Source organism: Pseudophryne corroboree, chromosome 5 (genome assembly GCF_028390025.1).
Source record: "Pseudophryne corroboree isolate aPseCor3 chromosome 5, aPseCor3.hap2, whole genome shotgun sequence".
NCBI lineage: Eukaryota > Metazoa > Chordata > Amphibia > Anura > Myobatrachidae > Pseudophryne > Pseudophryne corroboree.
The window spans coordinates 193,890,081-193,906,854 of record NC_086448.1 but is presented as its reverse complement, the minus strand read 5'-3'; the positions used below and the strand labels follow the sequence as shown (position 1 = coordinate 193,906,854).

General features: G+C 45.8%; 1 protein-coding gene and 1 pseudogene across 1 annotated transcript in view; both read right to left on the bottom strand.

The window, feature by feature from the left end:
* Nucleotides 1-7,516, bottom strand: part of HIBADH (3-hydroxyisobutyrate dehydrogenase) — a 256,604-nt gene extending 249,088 nt beyond the window's left edge. Inside the window, exon 1 of the mRNA XM_063921982.1 lies at nucleotides 7,344-7,516. Within this exon, the coding sequence (XP_063778052.1) occupies nucleotides 7,344-7,416 (73 nt within the window). The 5' untranslated portion in view covers nucleotides 7,417-7,516. The remainder of the gene's footprint in view (nucleotides 1-7,343) is intronic.
* Nucleotides 7,517-14,827: 7,311 nt separating this feature from the next.
* LOC134930137 (5S ribosomal RNA) lies at nucleotides 14,828-14,946 on the bottom strand (annotated as a pseudogene).
* Nucleotides 14,947-16,774: the final 1,828 nt, after the last annotated feature.

Here is a 16,774-nt window from a genome sequence, read left to right as displayed (position 1 = left end):
CCTTGGGTCTCTGATTATTTTCTGTTTGACTGAGTTCCAGGATGTTTATCGGCAGAGCCGATTCCTTAACTGACCATATCCCCTGGAACTGGGCCCCTTGGGTCACAGCCCCCCAAACCCGGAGGCTGGCATCCTTTATCAGTAGAATCCACGATTGGATATTGAAATTCCTGCCTTCTACCAGGTGAGGAACATGTAGCCACCATGATAGAGAAATCCGGGCTTTTGGAGATGAGGTCACTTCCTGATGCATGTGAAGGTGAGACCCTGACCATTTGTCCAGCAGATCCAGCTGAAATAGCCAGGCATGAATTCTGCCATATTGGATTGCCTCGTAAGCAGCCACCATCCTGCCCAGCAAGCGTATGCAAAGATGTATGGACACCTTGCGAGGACGGAGCACTGAGCGGACCATAGCCTGGATAGCCAAGGCCTTGTCCATCGAAAGAAACACCTTTTGATACACTGTATCCAGTATCATTCCCAGGAACTGAAGACGTTGGGTCGGTTCCATGTGAGATTTTTGGAAATTTTATTTACCACCCATGATCCATAAGTAGACGAGTCGTCAGATCGATGCTGTGCAATAGACGCTCCCTGTACATAGCCTTTATCAGGAGATCGTCCAAGTATGGGACTATGTTGACTCCCATTATGCGCAGTTGCAGCATCATCTCCACCATGACTTTCGTGAAGACTTTCGGAGCTGTGGACAGGCCAAAGGGCAAGGCCTGAAACTGGAAATGGTCATCCAAGATGGAGAATCTGAGTTAAGTCTGATGAGGGGGCTACATGGGAATGTGTAGGTAAGCATCATTGACATCTAGGGATACCAGGAACTCCCTCTCCTCCAGACCGGACACCACTGCCCGCAGGGATTTCATCCTGAATTTGAACACCCGGAGATACAGGTTTAGAGACTTCATGTTTAAGTTGGGTCGCACCGAACCGTCTGGTTTTGGAATGACAAAAAGACTGGAGTAAAAACCCTTGTTGTGTAAAGGTGGTGGTACCGGAACCACCACTCCTGTCAAGTTTTTGAATGGCCTCTTGCAAGGAAACTTTTGCTGCGGGCAAAACCGGTAAGACCGATTTGAAAAATCTGTGAGGAGGAAGTGCTTGAAATTCCAGTCGGTATCCCTGGGAAATGAGGTCCCTCACTCATGGCTCCCGGCAGAACTTCGCCCACGTTGAAGTCGAGCACCTACCTGAAAGTCGCCTTGCTGCTGGGGCCAACCGTCACGCGGAAGGCTTAGCGGCAGTGGATCCGGTGGTCTGGTACAGGGATGCACCAGTTGCAGGTTTACGGGACTTACCACGAGTGCCTCTGAACCACACGAAAGAACTGCAAGGAAGGTCATGTGTAAGAACGTCTAGCAGGTGGCGCAGCCGACAGCAGATAAGTAGACTTACCCGCCGTTGCCTGGGAGATCCATTTATTTTATTCGTCCTCAAACAAGGCATCACCTGTAAAGGGAAGATTTTCTACACCCTTTTTGGAATCAGCGTCCGCTGACCATAGATGTAACCACAGAGCTCTGCGTGCCGAAACAGCCATAGCAGTAGTGCGCCCATTTATCTTACACAATTCCTTTATAGCCTCGCTCATACAATTTGCAGCATCCTGTATGTGTTGCAGCACTGTTCACATGAGGTACCCGCTGAAGAAGGGGTAGAGTTACAATCAGCACACATAACCATGGCAACAGACATATTTACAAAACTGTAATACAGCGCAGCTCACTGAAAACACCTCCACACAGACCCTAGAGAGCCCCTGGAGTGACACTGAGGAACGGAGACCAGCATACAAAACACAGCAGCACAGTGTGTGAAATTATGTGTATAACCTTATAGATGTGCAGCGGCGCTACCGCTGGTGTGCCCATCCCCTGCTATCACCCACTGGTAGCAGTACAGAGTCTGCAACAGTGTGGATCCGTGGAGGAGCAGCATGCATGCAGGCTAGATGATCTGCAGCAGCAGGAAATAGCGCCTTCCCGCCTCTGGTCCCACTCTCCGGGAAGCCCAGCCCCTTGTAATGGCGATCGGTCCCATTAATGTTTATACTGGCTGATTTGAATCTAAAACAGTACACACAAAGCCTAACTGACAGTGAGCACTGCGGAGCATGAGCTCTGAGCCAGTGTAGTCCACGGCGGGCACCGCAGCTCGTGGCCCGTGACATGCCTCCAAACCGCACCGGGGACCCGCTAACCGGGACCCCGGTGTTAACACTCACTGCACCTGACAATCTTCGGCATCTGTTAGTGGGTGGTGGCTAGCTGCTGGCCTGGGCACACACAGTATTGGTGTGTGAAACAGCACCTCAGGAGCTCAGTGTCCTGTCCCGCGAAGCAGGTAGACTGGTTGCCAACCAGTACTACCTGAAATAAATAACTAAAATAGAAAATAAAAGAAACTCTCTGAAGCTCCACAGAAATGCACCCATCTCCTTGGGCACACTTTTCTAAACGGAGTCTAGTAGGAAGGGCATAGACGGGAGGTGCCAGCACACACATACACACACTAAAGGTTTTTAAACTGCCAGGCTCCAGTGGACCCGATCTTTACCCCATGGTACTAAAGTGCAGATCCAAGTATCCACTAGGATGTAAGAGAAACAAAGCAAAATCAAAATACTGTATCGGTAAGGTTTAAAATGTTCCCCGTGCCTGAAGAAGTCCCACCAAAATCTATTGGTCTTTTTCAGGTATGAACATGAACCTTGTTGGCAGATGACAGTCACCTGTGTGCAATCTGCCACCTCTTGCTCTGATTTGGTCCCTTAAACACTATTGGTTAGTAAATTAATTGAAAACTGCAGGAACAGCCAACGTGTGACAGTGACCAGGTCTAGCCACGGTATCCGGGATCTAGGTCGACCACACTTAGGCTGACAATGTCTAGGTAGACAGTAAGTAGGTCGACATGTTCTAGGTCGACCAATAGTGGTCTACCTAGACACTGTCGACCTAAGTGTGTTCGACCTTACATACCACACCCCTAGCCACGCCATGTAATTAGGATCACTAGTAAAAGAATACTTTACACTTCCAGGTTAAACCTCTTAAATACACAAGATATAAACATCAACCTAAGGTGCACGTGTGGCTATAATACTGTCATAACGTGGTGTCTCAATAAAAAATGTAGAAAATAAATAAATAAATACTTGTGCTTGCTCAAACAGCGATACTGCAAAACTCTGAAGCTGGGTACACACTAGACGATATCAAGGACGATGTGCCCGATTCCAACATTGTTCACAATATCGTCTAGTATGTATGAACTATGCTGCGGATGATGCGTGCTCCCACACGTTGTCAGTGACATCGTGGACAGGCGACATCACCATCATAGACCATGCTGCCGAAAGCCCCCCCCCCCCCACCCCCTTCCCCTCCGCACCCCAGCTGCCACCACCAGCAAGTGTATATGTTCTGAACACTATTTATACTTTTTAACTCAAATCTGGAGACTAGAACTTCTTTAATCTGGTTCCAATACAAATCTAGGCCCTGCGTAACTTACAATTCTGGGTGTGACAATGACTTGTACACTGTGATATTAGCAAATAAACTGTTGTACAGTTTCATTCTACAGATCATAACTTACTCCACTGCTTCTATTGCATAGCTCCCAAATTTTTAAGTTAACAAAATTGGACATAGGCTATACCAGTGGTCCTCCAAGCACCCCAGCAGTCCATGTTCAAGGATACCCACTTAGACACAGGTGACTTAATTAGTACCTTCGTCAGTATTATACCATCTGTGCACAAGGAGAGCTATACCTAAAACCTGGACTGTTGGGGTGTTGTGAGGACCTGGTTTAGGAATCACTGGGCTATACTAAAAGCTGCCGCTTGCACAAAAGGGAACGTGAAAATGTTGCAATGGCATATAACCACGACAAAATAACTACTGCATTAAAAACTCACATGCATTGAAACCAAATTGTGTACTTCAAAAGCAGCAAAGCGCGTGCAAAAATTGGGGGCTTTGGCTCACAGTCAACATTATGGGGAGGATCCATACCCTCCAACTGTATCTTTTTGGTCGGTACAGTACGGTTTTTTAATGCTCTGTACCGGTCAAAAAGGGTTTTGTACCGATTTTTGACTCACTAAATCTCCATTGAAAGTATAGGAAAGGGGGGGGGGGCACGCCCCCTTTACCCATGGCCACACCCCTTTTCTTGATATGTACCGGTTTTCCAGCATAAAATGTTGGAGGGTATGAGGATCAGGGCAGGATTTGTGCGCAGTCCAGCCTATTTTGTCCTGATTCTGCATGTCTTAGTGTAGTGATGTGTGAAACGGGTTGGGAATGTGTGAGCGGCGGTCAAGCTCAGGAGACGGCAGGTCACAATACCAACGGCAGGTTCCCGGCTGTTACATGGCCGGCGGAGGGGCGAGCGCAACAAAGCCCCTTGCGGGCTCGCTGCGCACGCCACAGGTTCTATTTCTACTCTAATAGTGGGAATAGTCCCTGTTGGTCGGCAAGCCGACCGGCAGGATCCCGGCGTTGGTATCGTGATCGGCGGTCTCCTGACCGTCGGTCACATCAACGCATTCTGTATGAAACAGTACATATAACCGAACATATATTGGGGGGGGATTCAAATCTTAACAATATCAGCAAAGGGATGGTTGGAACACTGCTATATCACAGCCAGCAGCAACGACCATTTACTCTCAGGCACTGTAGGATGGCCCTCATTCCGAGTTGTTCGCTCACTAGCTGCTTTTAGCAGCTTTGCACACGCTAAGCCGCCGCCTACTGGGAGTGAATCTTAGCTTTGCAGAATTGCGAACGAAAGATTTGCATAATTGCGAATAGAAATTTCTTTGCAGTTTCTGAGTAGCTCGGGACTTACTCTGCCACTGCGATCAGTTCAGTCAGTTTCATTCCTGGTTTGACGTCACAAACACACCCAGCGTTCGCCCAGAGACTCCCCCGTTTCCCCAGCCACTCCCGCGTTTTTCCCAGAAACGGCAGCGTTTTTCCGCACACACCCATAAAACATCCAGTTTCCGCCCAGAAACACCCACTTCCTGTCAATCACACTCCAATCACCAGAACGAAGAAATTTCTTTGTTAAGCCGTGAGTAAAATACCTAACTTTTTGGCAAATTTACTTGGCGCAGACGCACTGCGAACATTGCGCATGCGCAGTTTGCGACAAATCGCTCCGTTGCGAAAACCACTAACGAGCGAACAACTCGGAATGAGGGCCAATATGCGCAGCCGAACATTGCAGTGGCAGACTGCTGAGAACTAAAACCCCTACCTACCAATAATACATTGTCGCTCTGTAGCAATACTGCACAATGTGGCATTATTCATGTTGCTAGGAATCATTTGCATTATTTGAAATGTACTAAACTTTCCACACCTGCACCCTGTCCTTGATATAACTACATCTACAGGCATACAGGGTGTGGCGATTGCACACAGGATGGCATGCAGAGCCTATATTAAGCCCACAGCATACCTCCAAACTGTCTATATTTAAGTGCAACAGTACCAATAAAAGGGCTAAGAAATACATCTGTCAAAGTTTCGAGAGAGATAAAGAACCAACCAATGTCAGTTTGCAGGCTGTTTTTTGCTGGGTACACACTGTGCGATATATTGGCCATTCAAGCGGCTTATTTTATCATGAGCGGGTCGGTAGCTGTATACAAACGATAGGTCTGTGAAAATGCATATGCTTACCTGAATTGATTGCTCAGATGCCACAGTCAAGTCAGCAAAGTGTGTACCCAGCTTTTGAAATGACAGTCAACAGCTGGCTGGTTGGTACTTTGGGGGTCATTCTGAGTTGATCGTAGCTGTGCTAAATTTAGCACAGCTACGATCATGTTCCCAGACATGAGGGGGGACGCCCAGCACAGGGATAGCGGCGATGCTTTTGTACTTGTTGAGTAACTCCCGGCCAGCACAGCTCCTGCGGCTGGCCGGGAGTTGCTCGTCGCTGCCCCTGGTCGCAGCGGCTGCGTGTGATGTCACGCAGCCGCTGCAGCCCACCTCCCGCACAGTCCGGCCACGCCTGCATTGGCCGGACCACGCCCCCAAAACGGCGGCCAAACGCCGCCGTGCCGCACCCTCCCACCCAGCGGCCGCCTCTGCCTGTCAATCAGGCAGAGGCGATCGCTAGGGAACAACTGCCTTCGGCCATCCGGCATGCGCCGGTGCACTGCGGCGCCGGCGCAGCTCCGACCCAAACGCTGCGCTGCAATAAACTGCAGCGAGCAATCGGGTCGAAATGACCCCTTTTATCTCTCTCCAAGCTTTTATAAATACGCCCCTATGGGATGCAGTTAATGTCCTGGCTGTCAGGATCCTGGAGTTCAGGAGACCAATGCCGTTGAAATGCCGCCTGTCGGAATTCCAATAAATGCAGATTATTCCCACTGGGTTGGCGGGTCCACACAAAGGCCTCGCTGCCAGGATTCTGACAGACAGGATGCCGCTGTTGGTATAGTGACAGCCGGCATTCTGTCTGCCGGGATATCATATGTATTCCGTCCCTAAGACCAAGCAGTCAATCCCACAATTGGAAAGTTGGGAGGTTGCACTCATTCACTGCTGCTCTGCATAGCAATGTCGAGTGTGGTACTGAATGGATGTATGGAGGGGAACATGGCAGCCTAAAATATGTTGATTTTATGGCCCCTAATTATTATTATGCAATTACAGTAATTATGGCAATAACAGATTGCTAAGAAAATATGGGTAGCATAGCGGAGTGATACTGGGTGGTAACAGTAGGTGTATTACTTTGCCAGGCTGTCGCTGTCCTTGGTAAATTGCCTCACGCATGCACAGCGGAGACCCAGACTTGGGGAAATAATATTTTCCAATTTAAAGAGAAGCTTTATTTAAATAAAAATGAAGATTAAATGTGCACTATAAAGCATTGCACAATGTGTAGGCACAATATATAAAGGAAAATAAATATGACACTGGTTTTGTTGTTGGGCCATGTATTTACAGTCTCACAATGCAAAAGATGCTCATGATTGCATAATGAGGATGTAGGGGACATATGGATAACCTTTATCTGTACATTACACTTATCAGACATACAGGTATGACATATGAAGTTGAAGATACAGGCATTGAGGACAGTGTACTTTACACCTAACACCTGTAATACAGGACAAGGAGAGAGTGACAGGTGGGATGGTCAGGAATGCTACACATTGGTAAATAGCTCATAAACCACCATTGTCTTTTGTCCATAATAGATTTACAATGGCTGTGTGATCATATGCACAGGTCTAATGCAAGGGATTAGGGGCTGCGCCCATAATGAGCCCTGCTGTGGCTTACCCATTGCAAGGCGTGCATGCCTGCTGGCAGAGCTGTGCAGGGCACTGCAAGACTTCCATAACAGAGCTGCCATGCTTCTTCCTCCTCCTTGCTGCTGCTGACCTCCAAGTTCTAGGATCCTTAGTGACGTTCAGGCGCCATGTGATTGACCGCTACTGCGGCCAATCGCTGGCAGGAGCTGAGCACGCTCATCCAATGTAGTTGAGGGGAGGGGTCAGATCCAACACACCCTCCCGCTGCATAGTGACTGGGGACCGGCCCTGCTGAACACTGCGCGGGATTGGCTGAGACCAGCAGGAGGGGCGTGATCGGTCTACTGCTCTATAGTGCTGGCCGCTGCGGCTGAGAGCTGTCAGTGACGGTGTAGAGCAGGCATTCACAACCACGGTCCTCAAGGCACACCAACAGTGCATGTTTTAGTGATATCCAGGTTGCAGCACAGATGGTTAAATCAAAATAATTGAGCTACTAATTAAGTCACCTGTGCTGAAGCCTGGATATCACTAAAACCTGCACTGTTAGTGTGCCTTGAGGACCGTGGTTGGGAATGCCTGGTGTAGACTCAGCCAGTCCCATGTTTATGGGCTATAGCCGCCCACAGAGGCTGACAGGACCTACAGATCGGCAGCATGTCTTCGTCTGCTAATGCTCCCCATACACTTGTGCGATGCGACGCGACATCATGGGCCCGCGGGGCATCGCGCCGGCAACCTGAACTGCGTGAATACTATGCGATCATGCGATAGATCGCATGGTAATAACGGAATGGGCGCGTCACCGCCAAGTGACGTGCCCATCGCGCATCGCAGTGCGATATATCACGTGTTTTTAAAAACAAATGCAATCGCACTGCGATGCAATAAATATTGGGTGCAGCACTTATCTTGAGACACGAGATTCAACCGGCGTGCCCGCGCATCGCGTCGCATGGTGCACAATATTTGCATACAATCATGCGATTGATCGCACAGATGCAATCGAAATCGAATGATTGTATGCCATATCGTATAAGTGTATGGGCCCCAAAAATGTCATCAGCCTAAGGGGTCTATTCGTAAAGATAGGGAAGTGGCTGACGGTAAGTTTCAAGACAGATCGCATCATATCGATGTGATGTATCTTGAATTTACAGAGTGATTCATGTATACTTACCTGTCCGGCGAAGCGATGTGAAATCCAGGGCTCCACTCTGCAGTGGTCTCCTGTGTTAGCGTGGAGAAGAACACCAGTGACGTTCTGCTCATGCGCACTGCGCCGCCAGTAACGTACATCGGCGGAGCTTCGGGCACGGATAGAAGGAGCAGAGGGGACTGGGAGTCAGTAGGGGAGGGCAGCGGAGGGAGCGATCATATGGCAGCGAGGAATTTGTATGTGAGATAGGCAGCGAATGGATTGGTTTATGCAGCAGGGACTCTGTAGACTGAAGTGACCCGGCCTGTGCCGGACCACTACACTGTTATGTGCAGGACAGAGCGGCGGCGGAGGTGGGGCAGTGCAAGCCGACAGTCACAATTATAAACTACTAAACAGACACTAGCATGCTGTCCCGTCGGGGGGCGGTTACACGGGGAGACAGGCAGATTTTTTTTCTCTGCCACTCTCTCTCCCTGGTGCACCTGATTGGCCAGCATGGGAGAAGGGGGCGGAGACCATGGTTAGGAGGCGGGCAGACAGCAATCACCGCTGCTTTTCTCCACTATGCAGCCTCCTTACGCCAACCTCAACTGGCGATTTTTGTGTAAGAAGCGAAACGGAAAGCTGAGCTTCTATGACTTGCTCTCCCCATATTAATGTATGGGGAAGCGAACCTGCTACAGAGCAGGGGCACCGCTGGAGAACTCAGTGATTTCTCCCTTCTATGAATAGGAGGGGTGTAGTATAAGTGGCCGGCGGCCGGGATCCCGGGGGCCAGCATTCTGGCACCGGGATCCCGACCACCGGCATACCGACAGCTGGGCGAGCGCTAATGAGCCACTTGCGGGCTCGCCAGGCTGCGGGCACGGTGGCGCGCTCACGCTATTTTTTCTCCCTCCAGGGGGGGTCATGGACCCCCAAGAGGGAGAATATGTGTCGGCATGCCGGCGGTCGGGATCCCGGCATCGGTATGCTGCTCGCCTGGATCCCGGCCGGCGGCATACTGAAGACCACCCAATAGGAGATAGCAGTGAAAAGCCCTGTTATCTCTGGTAAAGGAAAACAACACCAAAAAAAACCAAAAACTCAAGTTGACCTTTTAGTGCACCGTGTCCTCTCGCGTACTTCGAGCAAGGTGTCTCGCTGCGCTCGGCACAGGTTACTATTCCCAATCGTAGTCCACGTCCTAGGGCTCTCATCATGTATCTACGCTGATGCTTTTGAGTGCTAACAGTGATCAGCACTAGTGAGAGGTGTTGATTCTGTTTAACATGCAGAGTGTGTGTGATGTGGCTGTCACAGATTTTCTTGGTAGGTAATATGACTTCCAGTGACGTCACCAGCGTCCACAGGTGAGCTGATTGATGCAGGTATAAAGTTTGCCAGGGTTGTGGTATAGGGTGTTTGCTGGAGTGGTGGTAGGACCCCCGACATGCTGTAAAAGTCTTGAGAAAGGCCAGAAATGTTGGCCGAAACGTCGACTGCATAAAAATAAATATATGTGAACTTTTGCATATATAAATTAGCCTGATGAGTGCACGCCATCTCTATAGACTGTGTATTGGATCGCTTTGCAACAATCGCCTCTGAATGACTGGCACCCCAGCTGACGTAAATTATGAAGATTGCGTGTGCAGCTCTTTTCTGGAATATATATATATATATATAGTAAATATTGTGAACCGCACAACACTGCAAATGTCCAACGAACAGTGCCAGGTCAAAAACGTTTTCAATAAGAATGCAACCACACCATGAGGCTCCAGCTGGGGCTATGTTGTAGAAGAGACCAGCACTCCATATGTAAACAAGCGTTTTTTGTATAGCCATTTCAAATCACATAATAGCAAAAAATTCCTGTGCAAATTCAGCAAATTGGAAACATAACCAAATGGGTGACAAGTTTCTCACATGTCCTGTTCATACTGGGAATATGCATCCTACCCAGCATTATGTTATTTGAAATGGCTCTATAAAAAACGCTTGTTTACCTATGGAGTGCTGGTCTCTTGTACAACATAGCCCCAGCTGGAGCCTCAACGTGTGGTTGCATTTTTACATATATATATATATATACAGGTTGAGTCTCCCTTATCCAAAATGCTCGGGACCAGAGGTATTTTGGATATGGGATTTTTCCGTATTTTGGAATAATTGCATACCATAATGAGATATCATGGTGGTGGGACCCAAGTCTAAGCACAGAATGCATTTATGTTACATATACACCTTATACACACAGCCTGAAGGTAATTTTAGCCAATATTTTTTATAACTTTGTGCATTAAACAAAGTGTGTCTACATTCACACAATTCATTTATGTTCAATATACACCTTATACACACAGCCTGAAGGTCATTTAATACAATATTTTTAATAACTTTGTGTATTATACAAAGTTTGTGTACATTGAGCCTTCAAAAAACAAATGTTTCACTATCTCACTCTCACTCAAAAAAGTCCGTATTTCGGAATATTCCGTATTTCGGAATATTTGGATATGGGATACTCAACCTGTATATATATATACACTGCTCAAAAAAATAAAGGGAACACTAAAATGACACATCCTAGATCTGAATAAATGAAATATTCTTATTAAATACTTTGTTCTTTACATAGTTGAATGTGCTGACAACAAAATCACACAAATTATCAATGGAAATCAAATTTATTAACCCATGTAGGTCTGGATTTGGAGTCACCCTCAAAATTAAAGTGGAAAAACACACTACAGGCTGATCCAACTTTGATGTAATGTCCTTAAAACAAGTCAAAATGAGGCTCAGTAGTGTGTGTGGCCTCCACGTGCCTGTATGAGCTCCCTACAACGCCTGGGCATGCTCCTGATGAGGTGGCGGATGGTCTCCTGAGGGATCTCCTCCCAGACCTGGACTAAAGCATCCGCCAACTCCTGGACAGTCTGTGGTGCAATGTAGCGTTGATGGATGGAGCGAGACATGATGTCCCAGATGTGCTCAATTGGATTCAGGTCTGGGGAACAGGCGGGCCAGTCCATAGCAACAATGCTTTCGTCTTGCAGGAACTGCTGACACACTCCAGCCACATGAGGTCTAGCATTGTCTTGCATTAGGAGAAACCTAGGGCCAACCGCACCAGCATATGGTCTCACAAGGGGTCTGAGGATCTCATCTCGGTACCTAATGACAGTCAGGCTACCTCTGGCGAGCACATGGAGGGCTGTGCGGCCCCCCAAAGAAATGCCACCCCACACCATTACTAACCCACTGCCAAACTGGTCATGCTGGAGGATGTTGCAGGCAGCAGAACGTTCTCCTTGGCGTCTCCAGACTCTGTCACGTCTGTCACATGTGCTCAGTGAGAACCTGCTTTCATCTGTAAAGAGCACAGGGCGCCAGTGGCGAATTTGCCAATCTTGGTGTTCTCTGGCAAATGCCAAACATCCTGCACGGTGTTGGGCTGTAAGCACAACCCCCACCTGTGGACGTCAGGCCCTCATACCACCCTCATGGAGTCTGTTTCTGATCGTTTGAGTAGACACATGCACATTTGTGGCTTGCTGGAGGTCATTTTGCAGGGCTCTGGCAGTGCTCCTCCTGTTCCTCCTTGCACAAAGGCGGAGGTAGCGGTCCTGCTGCTGGGTTGTTGCCCTCCTACGGCCTCCTCCACGTCTCCTGATGTACTGGCCTGTCTCCTGGTAGCGCCTCCATGCTCTGGAGACTACGCTGACAGACACAGCAAACCTTCTTGCCACAGCTCGCATTGATGTGCCATCCTGGATGAGCTGCACTACCTGAGCCACTTGTGTCGGTTGTAGGGAGGTCATACAGGCAAGTGGAGGCCACACACACTACTGAGCCTCATTTTGATTTGTTTTAAGGACATTACATCAAAGTTGGATCAGCCTGTAGTGTGTTTTTCCACTTTAATTTTGAGGGTGACTCCAAAGCCAGACCTCCATGGGTTAATAAGTTTGATTTCTATTGATAATTTTTGTGTGATTTTGTTGTCAGCACATTCAACTATGTAAAGAACAAAGGGGGTCATTCCGAGTTGTTCGTTCGTTATATTTTTCTCGCAACGGAGCGATTAGTCGCTAAAGCGCATGCGCAATGTCCGCAGTGCGACTGCGCCAAGTAAATTTGCTATGCAGTTAGGTATTTTACTCACGGCATTACAAGGTTTTTTCTTCGTTCTGGTGATCGTAATGTGATTGACAGGAAGTGGGTGTTTCTGGGCGGAAACAGGCCGTTTTATGGGTGTGTGCGAAAAAACGCTAGTTTCTGGGAAAAACGCGAGAGTGGCTGGAGAAACGGAGGAGTGTCTGGCCGAACGCTGGGAGTGTTTGTGACGTCAAACCAGGAACGAAACTGACTGAACTGATCGCAGTTGCCGAGTAAGTCTGGAGCTACTCAGAAACTGCTAAGAAGTGTCTATTCGCAATTTTGCTAATCTTTCGTTCGCAATTTTGATAAGCTAAGATTCACTCCCAGTAGGCGGCGGCTTAGCGTGTGCAAAGCTGCTAAATTCAGCTTGCGAGCAAACAACTCGGAATGAGGGCCAAAGTATTTAATAAGAATATTTCATTCATTCAGATCTAGGATGTGTTATTTTAGTGTTCCCTTTATTTTTTTGAGCAGTATATATATATATATATATATATATATACAGGTTGAGTATCCCATATCCAAATATTCCGAAATACGGAATATTCCGAAATACGGACTTTTTTGCGTGAGAGTGAGATAGTGAAACCTTTGTTTTTTGATGGCTCAATGTACACAAACTTTGTTTAATACACAAAGTTATTAAAAATATTGTATTAAATTACCTTTAGGCTGTGTGTATAAGGTGTATATGAAACATAAATGATTTGTGTGAATGTAGACACACTTTGTTTAATGCACAAAGTTATAAAAAATATTGTCTAAAATGACCTTCAGGCTGTGTGTATCAGGTGTATATGAAACATAAATGCATTCTGTGCTTATATTTAGGTCCCATCACCATGATATCTCATTGTGGTATGCAATTATTCCAAAATACGTAAAAATCCGATATCCAAAATACCTCTGGTCCCAAGCATTTTGGATAAGGGATACTCAACCTGTATATATATATATATATTGAAAGCGGGGGAAATGAAGGATATAGCGACCTAGGTGTCAATATAAAAGGTATATAGTTGCCAAATAGATGTAAAATAGATATTTATTCACATGAATATTAAAATATTACAGGATAGATGTAAAATAATTAAAAGAAAAACATTCTAAAAAATGGGACAATAATAAAACACAATATGAACTAAAAGCACTTAAATGAATTAAAACTACAATAAAAGTAAATAAGAGCAAGTATAAGAATTTCTTTCTTATCTTAGTTTGAGGTAGGTGTATGTTCCCAACGCGTTTCGTCTATTGAGACTTCTTCAAAGGGTGAGGGTACAATGAACCTGTGAGACTATTTATAGCTGTTATAGCATGGTGGGAGGATCATATTCTAGCAGGGAGTCATGTGATGCAATTAAATATATAATGCAGTTAATATATGTTTAAATTCAATATAAGCACAATATAAACATTAGCAGTCAATTAGGGATCCGAAATAAGGGAAAACGAGTGATTCTGATCGTTTTTTGCATGGTTAAAACATAAGAAATGTCCGTTTTTGTTGTAATTGCGGCACTTCCGCCACACTTCCGGGGACGGAGGTCGCGACACGTCATTTCCGCCCCACTTCCGCTATCGTCTGCGCATGCGCCCGCGGCGCTGCGACGTCATTCTTTCAGTTCACTTGATAGCTCTGGGTATTGAGGATTGAGGAGTATTCTTAAAAAACGTCCTCTCCCGGCGGCCATATTTGATGAGATTTTGGTTATTCAGTAAAGGTATTCTTGGCCATTTTCTAGTGGATTATCTGGGCCAGCATCCGTCAGGTTGCCATGGGGATCGTTCCATATAGAAAAAAACCGGAAAAGTAGTATCAGAAAGAATGTTCAAATCGTAGATTATATCTTCCACAGTACAATGATTGATATTAATGGACTGGTGCAAGTGATGTTTTTAACAGTATTTTAATAAAGTGCTGGTGCATTAATTATGCTATATTTACATAGATGGCTCTAGATAATTGTGCACAGGAGTTACAGTGATAGTGTTAATAAAGTGTACAGCAGTATTCTAATAATTATAATAAATACATTAAATATATATAAATTAAATATATATAAAATATAAATATAAATATTAAACATTAAAATAGTGATAAATAATTGTATGTATATATATATATATATATAAATACATATACATATATATATATATGTAGAGTGTTTTACCTTTCTCGGGCCTCTATGAGTTACTACTTCGTACAGTACCTGATCTTCCCAGTTGGTCCCCCTTACTGGTACTGATCGGGCCCAACGCTGCTTGGCTTCCAAGATCAGGCGTGTTTGGGCATTTCCAGCGTGGTATGACTGTAACTTCGTATGTGCCTTATGGATAAACACTCTACTAAAGTTGTTTAACAATGAAAATCAGTGAATTATATGTGCCTATGGGATGAGGGTGGTGGATAGGGGTTGGGGATTGGTGGGGTGGAGGGATGGGGAGGGGGGGGGGGGGGGGGGGTGGTGTAGGGGAGGGGTGGGGGGGGTGGGGGGGGGGGGTGTTAGGAGGGGGTGATGGGGTTTTGGGAAGGATAGGATGGGGAACCTTAAGGGGGTGGGATTACTGTATAAATGAAGGTTCTATGGATGAGAGATAATACCGTATTTTACAGGAATGGTGCAATTTCATAGTTGTCGTTGAATCCTTTTGGTTGTAGTGTTTGCAGTTGGAATATCCAGAACATCTCTCTGCGTGATAATTTGTTGGCAAGGTCTCCTCCTCTCTCCCCCAGTTTAACCAGTTCAATAGCTTTAAAAGTTAGAGCTTCTGGGTTAGAGTTGTGTGTTGTAAGAAAATGTTGGGAGACAGCGTGAGATTCCACTTTGTTCTTAATATTTCTTACGTGTTCCTGTATCCTTAGTTTCAGGGGTCTCTTGGTTTTTCCTATGTATTGTTTACCACAGTCACATTCTAGAAGGTATATGACCGACTGGGTATTGCAGTTCATATATTCCTTAATCCTGTATTCCTTTTTCTTCTCCATGTCCATAAAAGTTCTCCTATTAGGGTGTAGATATCGACATACATTACATCGCCCACATTTATATGAGCCCTTGCATTTGGGCCAAGTGTTGTCCTTGTCTTGGTCATTTCTCAACATGCTTGGGGCTAAGATATCCTTCAGGTTTCTTGATTTTTTAAAAACTATCTCAGGCTGGGGAGGGAGGATTTCCTTGAGGATGGGATCCATGAGCAATATCCGCCAATGGTTCCTGAAAGACTCTCTGATGGATTTTTCGTGTCGGTTATAAGTAGTTATGAAAGCCGTAGAGTCTTTCTTGGTTTCTCTTGTTTTATATTCCAGCAGTTGTGGTCTCTCAACCAGGTTGGTTCTGGTGATGGCTTTCTTTATAATTGTGTCCGGGTATTTCTTCTGCTTGAATCTGTCGGTATACAGTTCCAATTGTGTCTGACAGTCCTCTGGATTGCTGCAATTTCTTTTAATTCTACTAAATTGGGAAAGAGGAATATTATTCTTCCAGCTTCTCAGATGATTACTTTTGTAGTGGAGGTAGCTGTTGGTGTCCACATGTTTAATGTAATTCTTAGTGGTAATTTTTCCATTTTCCCCTGTGAGAATCAAATCCAGAAACTCGATGTGTTCTTTATTCACATTGGATGTAAATACCAGATTCATGTCATTAGTACAAATGTGTTTAAAAAATTGATTAAAATGATCCATGTCACCATCCCAGATTATCAGAATGTCATCTATATATCTTCGATAAAAGATTAAATGGTTCTTAAAATCCTGGTGGTCATATATAAAAACTTTTTCCCAACATCCCATAAAAAGATTAGCGAAACTCGGCGCAAAAATAGTGCCCATTGCGGTGCCGCACAGCTGTAGATAAAACTGATCCAGGAATTTAAAATAATTGTGTTGAAGAATAAAACGCATGATGTCACAAATAAAATTTTTATGTTCAGTTGTAAGTGTGTCATCTTTATCCAGGTAGTCTTTACAGGCTGTAATTCCCTTGTTGTGGTCGATACATGTATATAAAGATTGTACGTCTATTGTTATCCACATGTACGAGTCCTTCCATTCTATATCCTTCAGAAGACCCAGTACTGATGTGGTATCCTTGAGGTACGATGGGAGGTTCTTTACATAAGTTTTTAAAAAGACATCAGCGTAT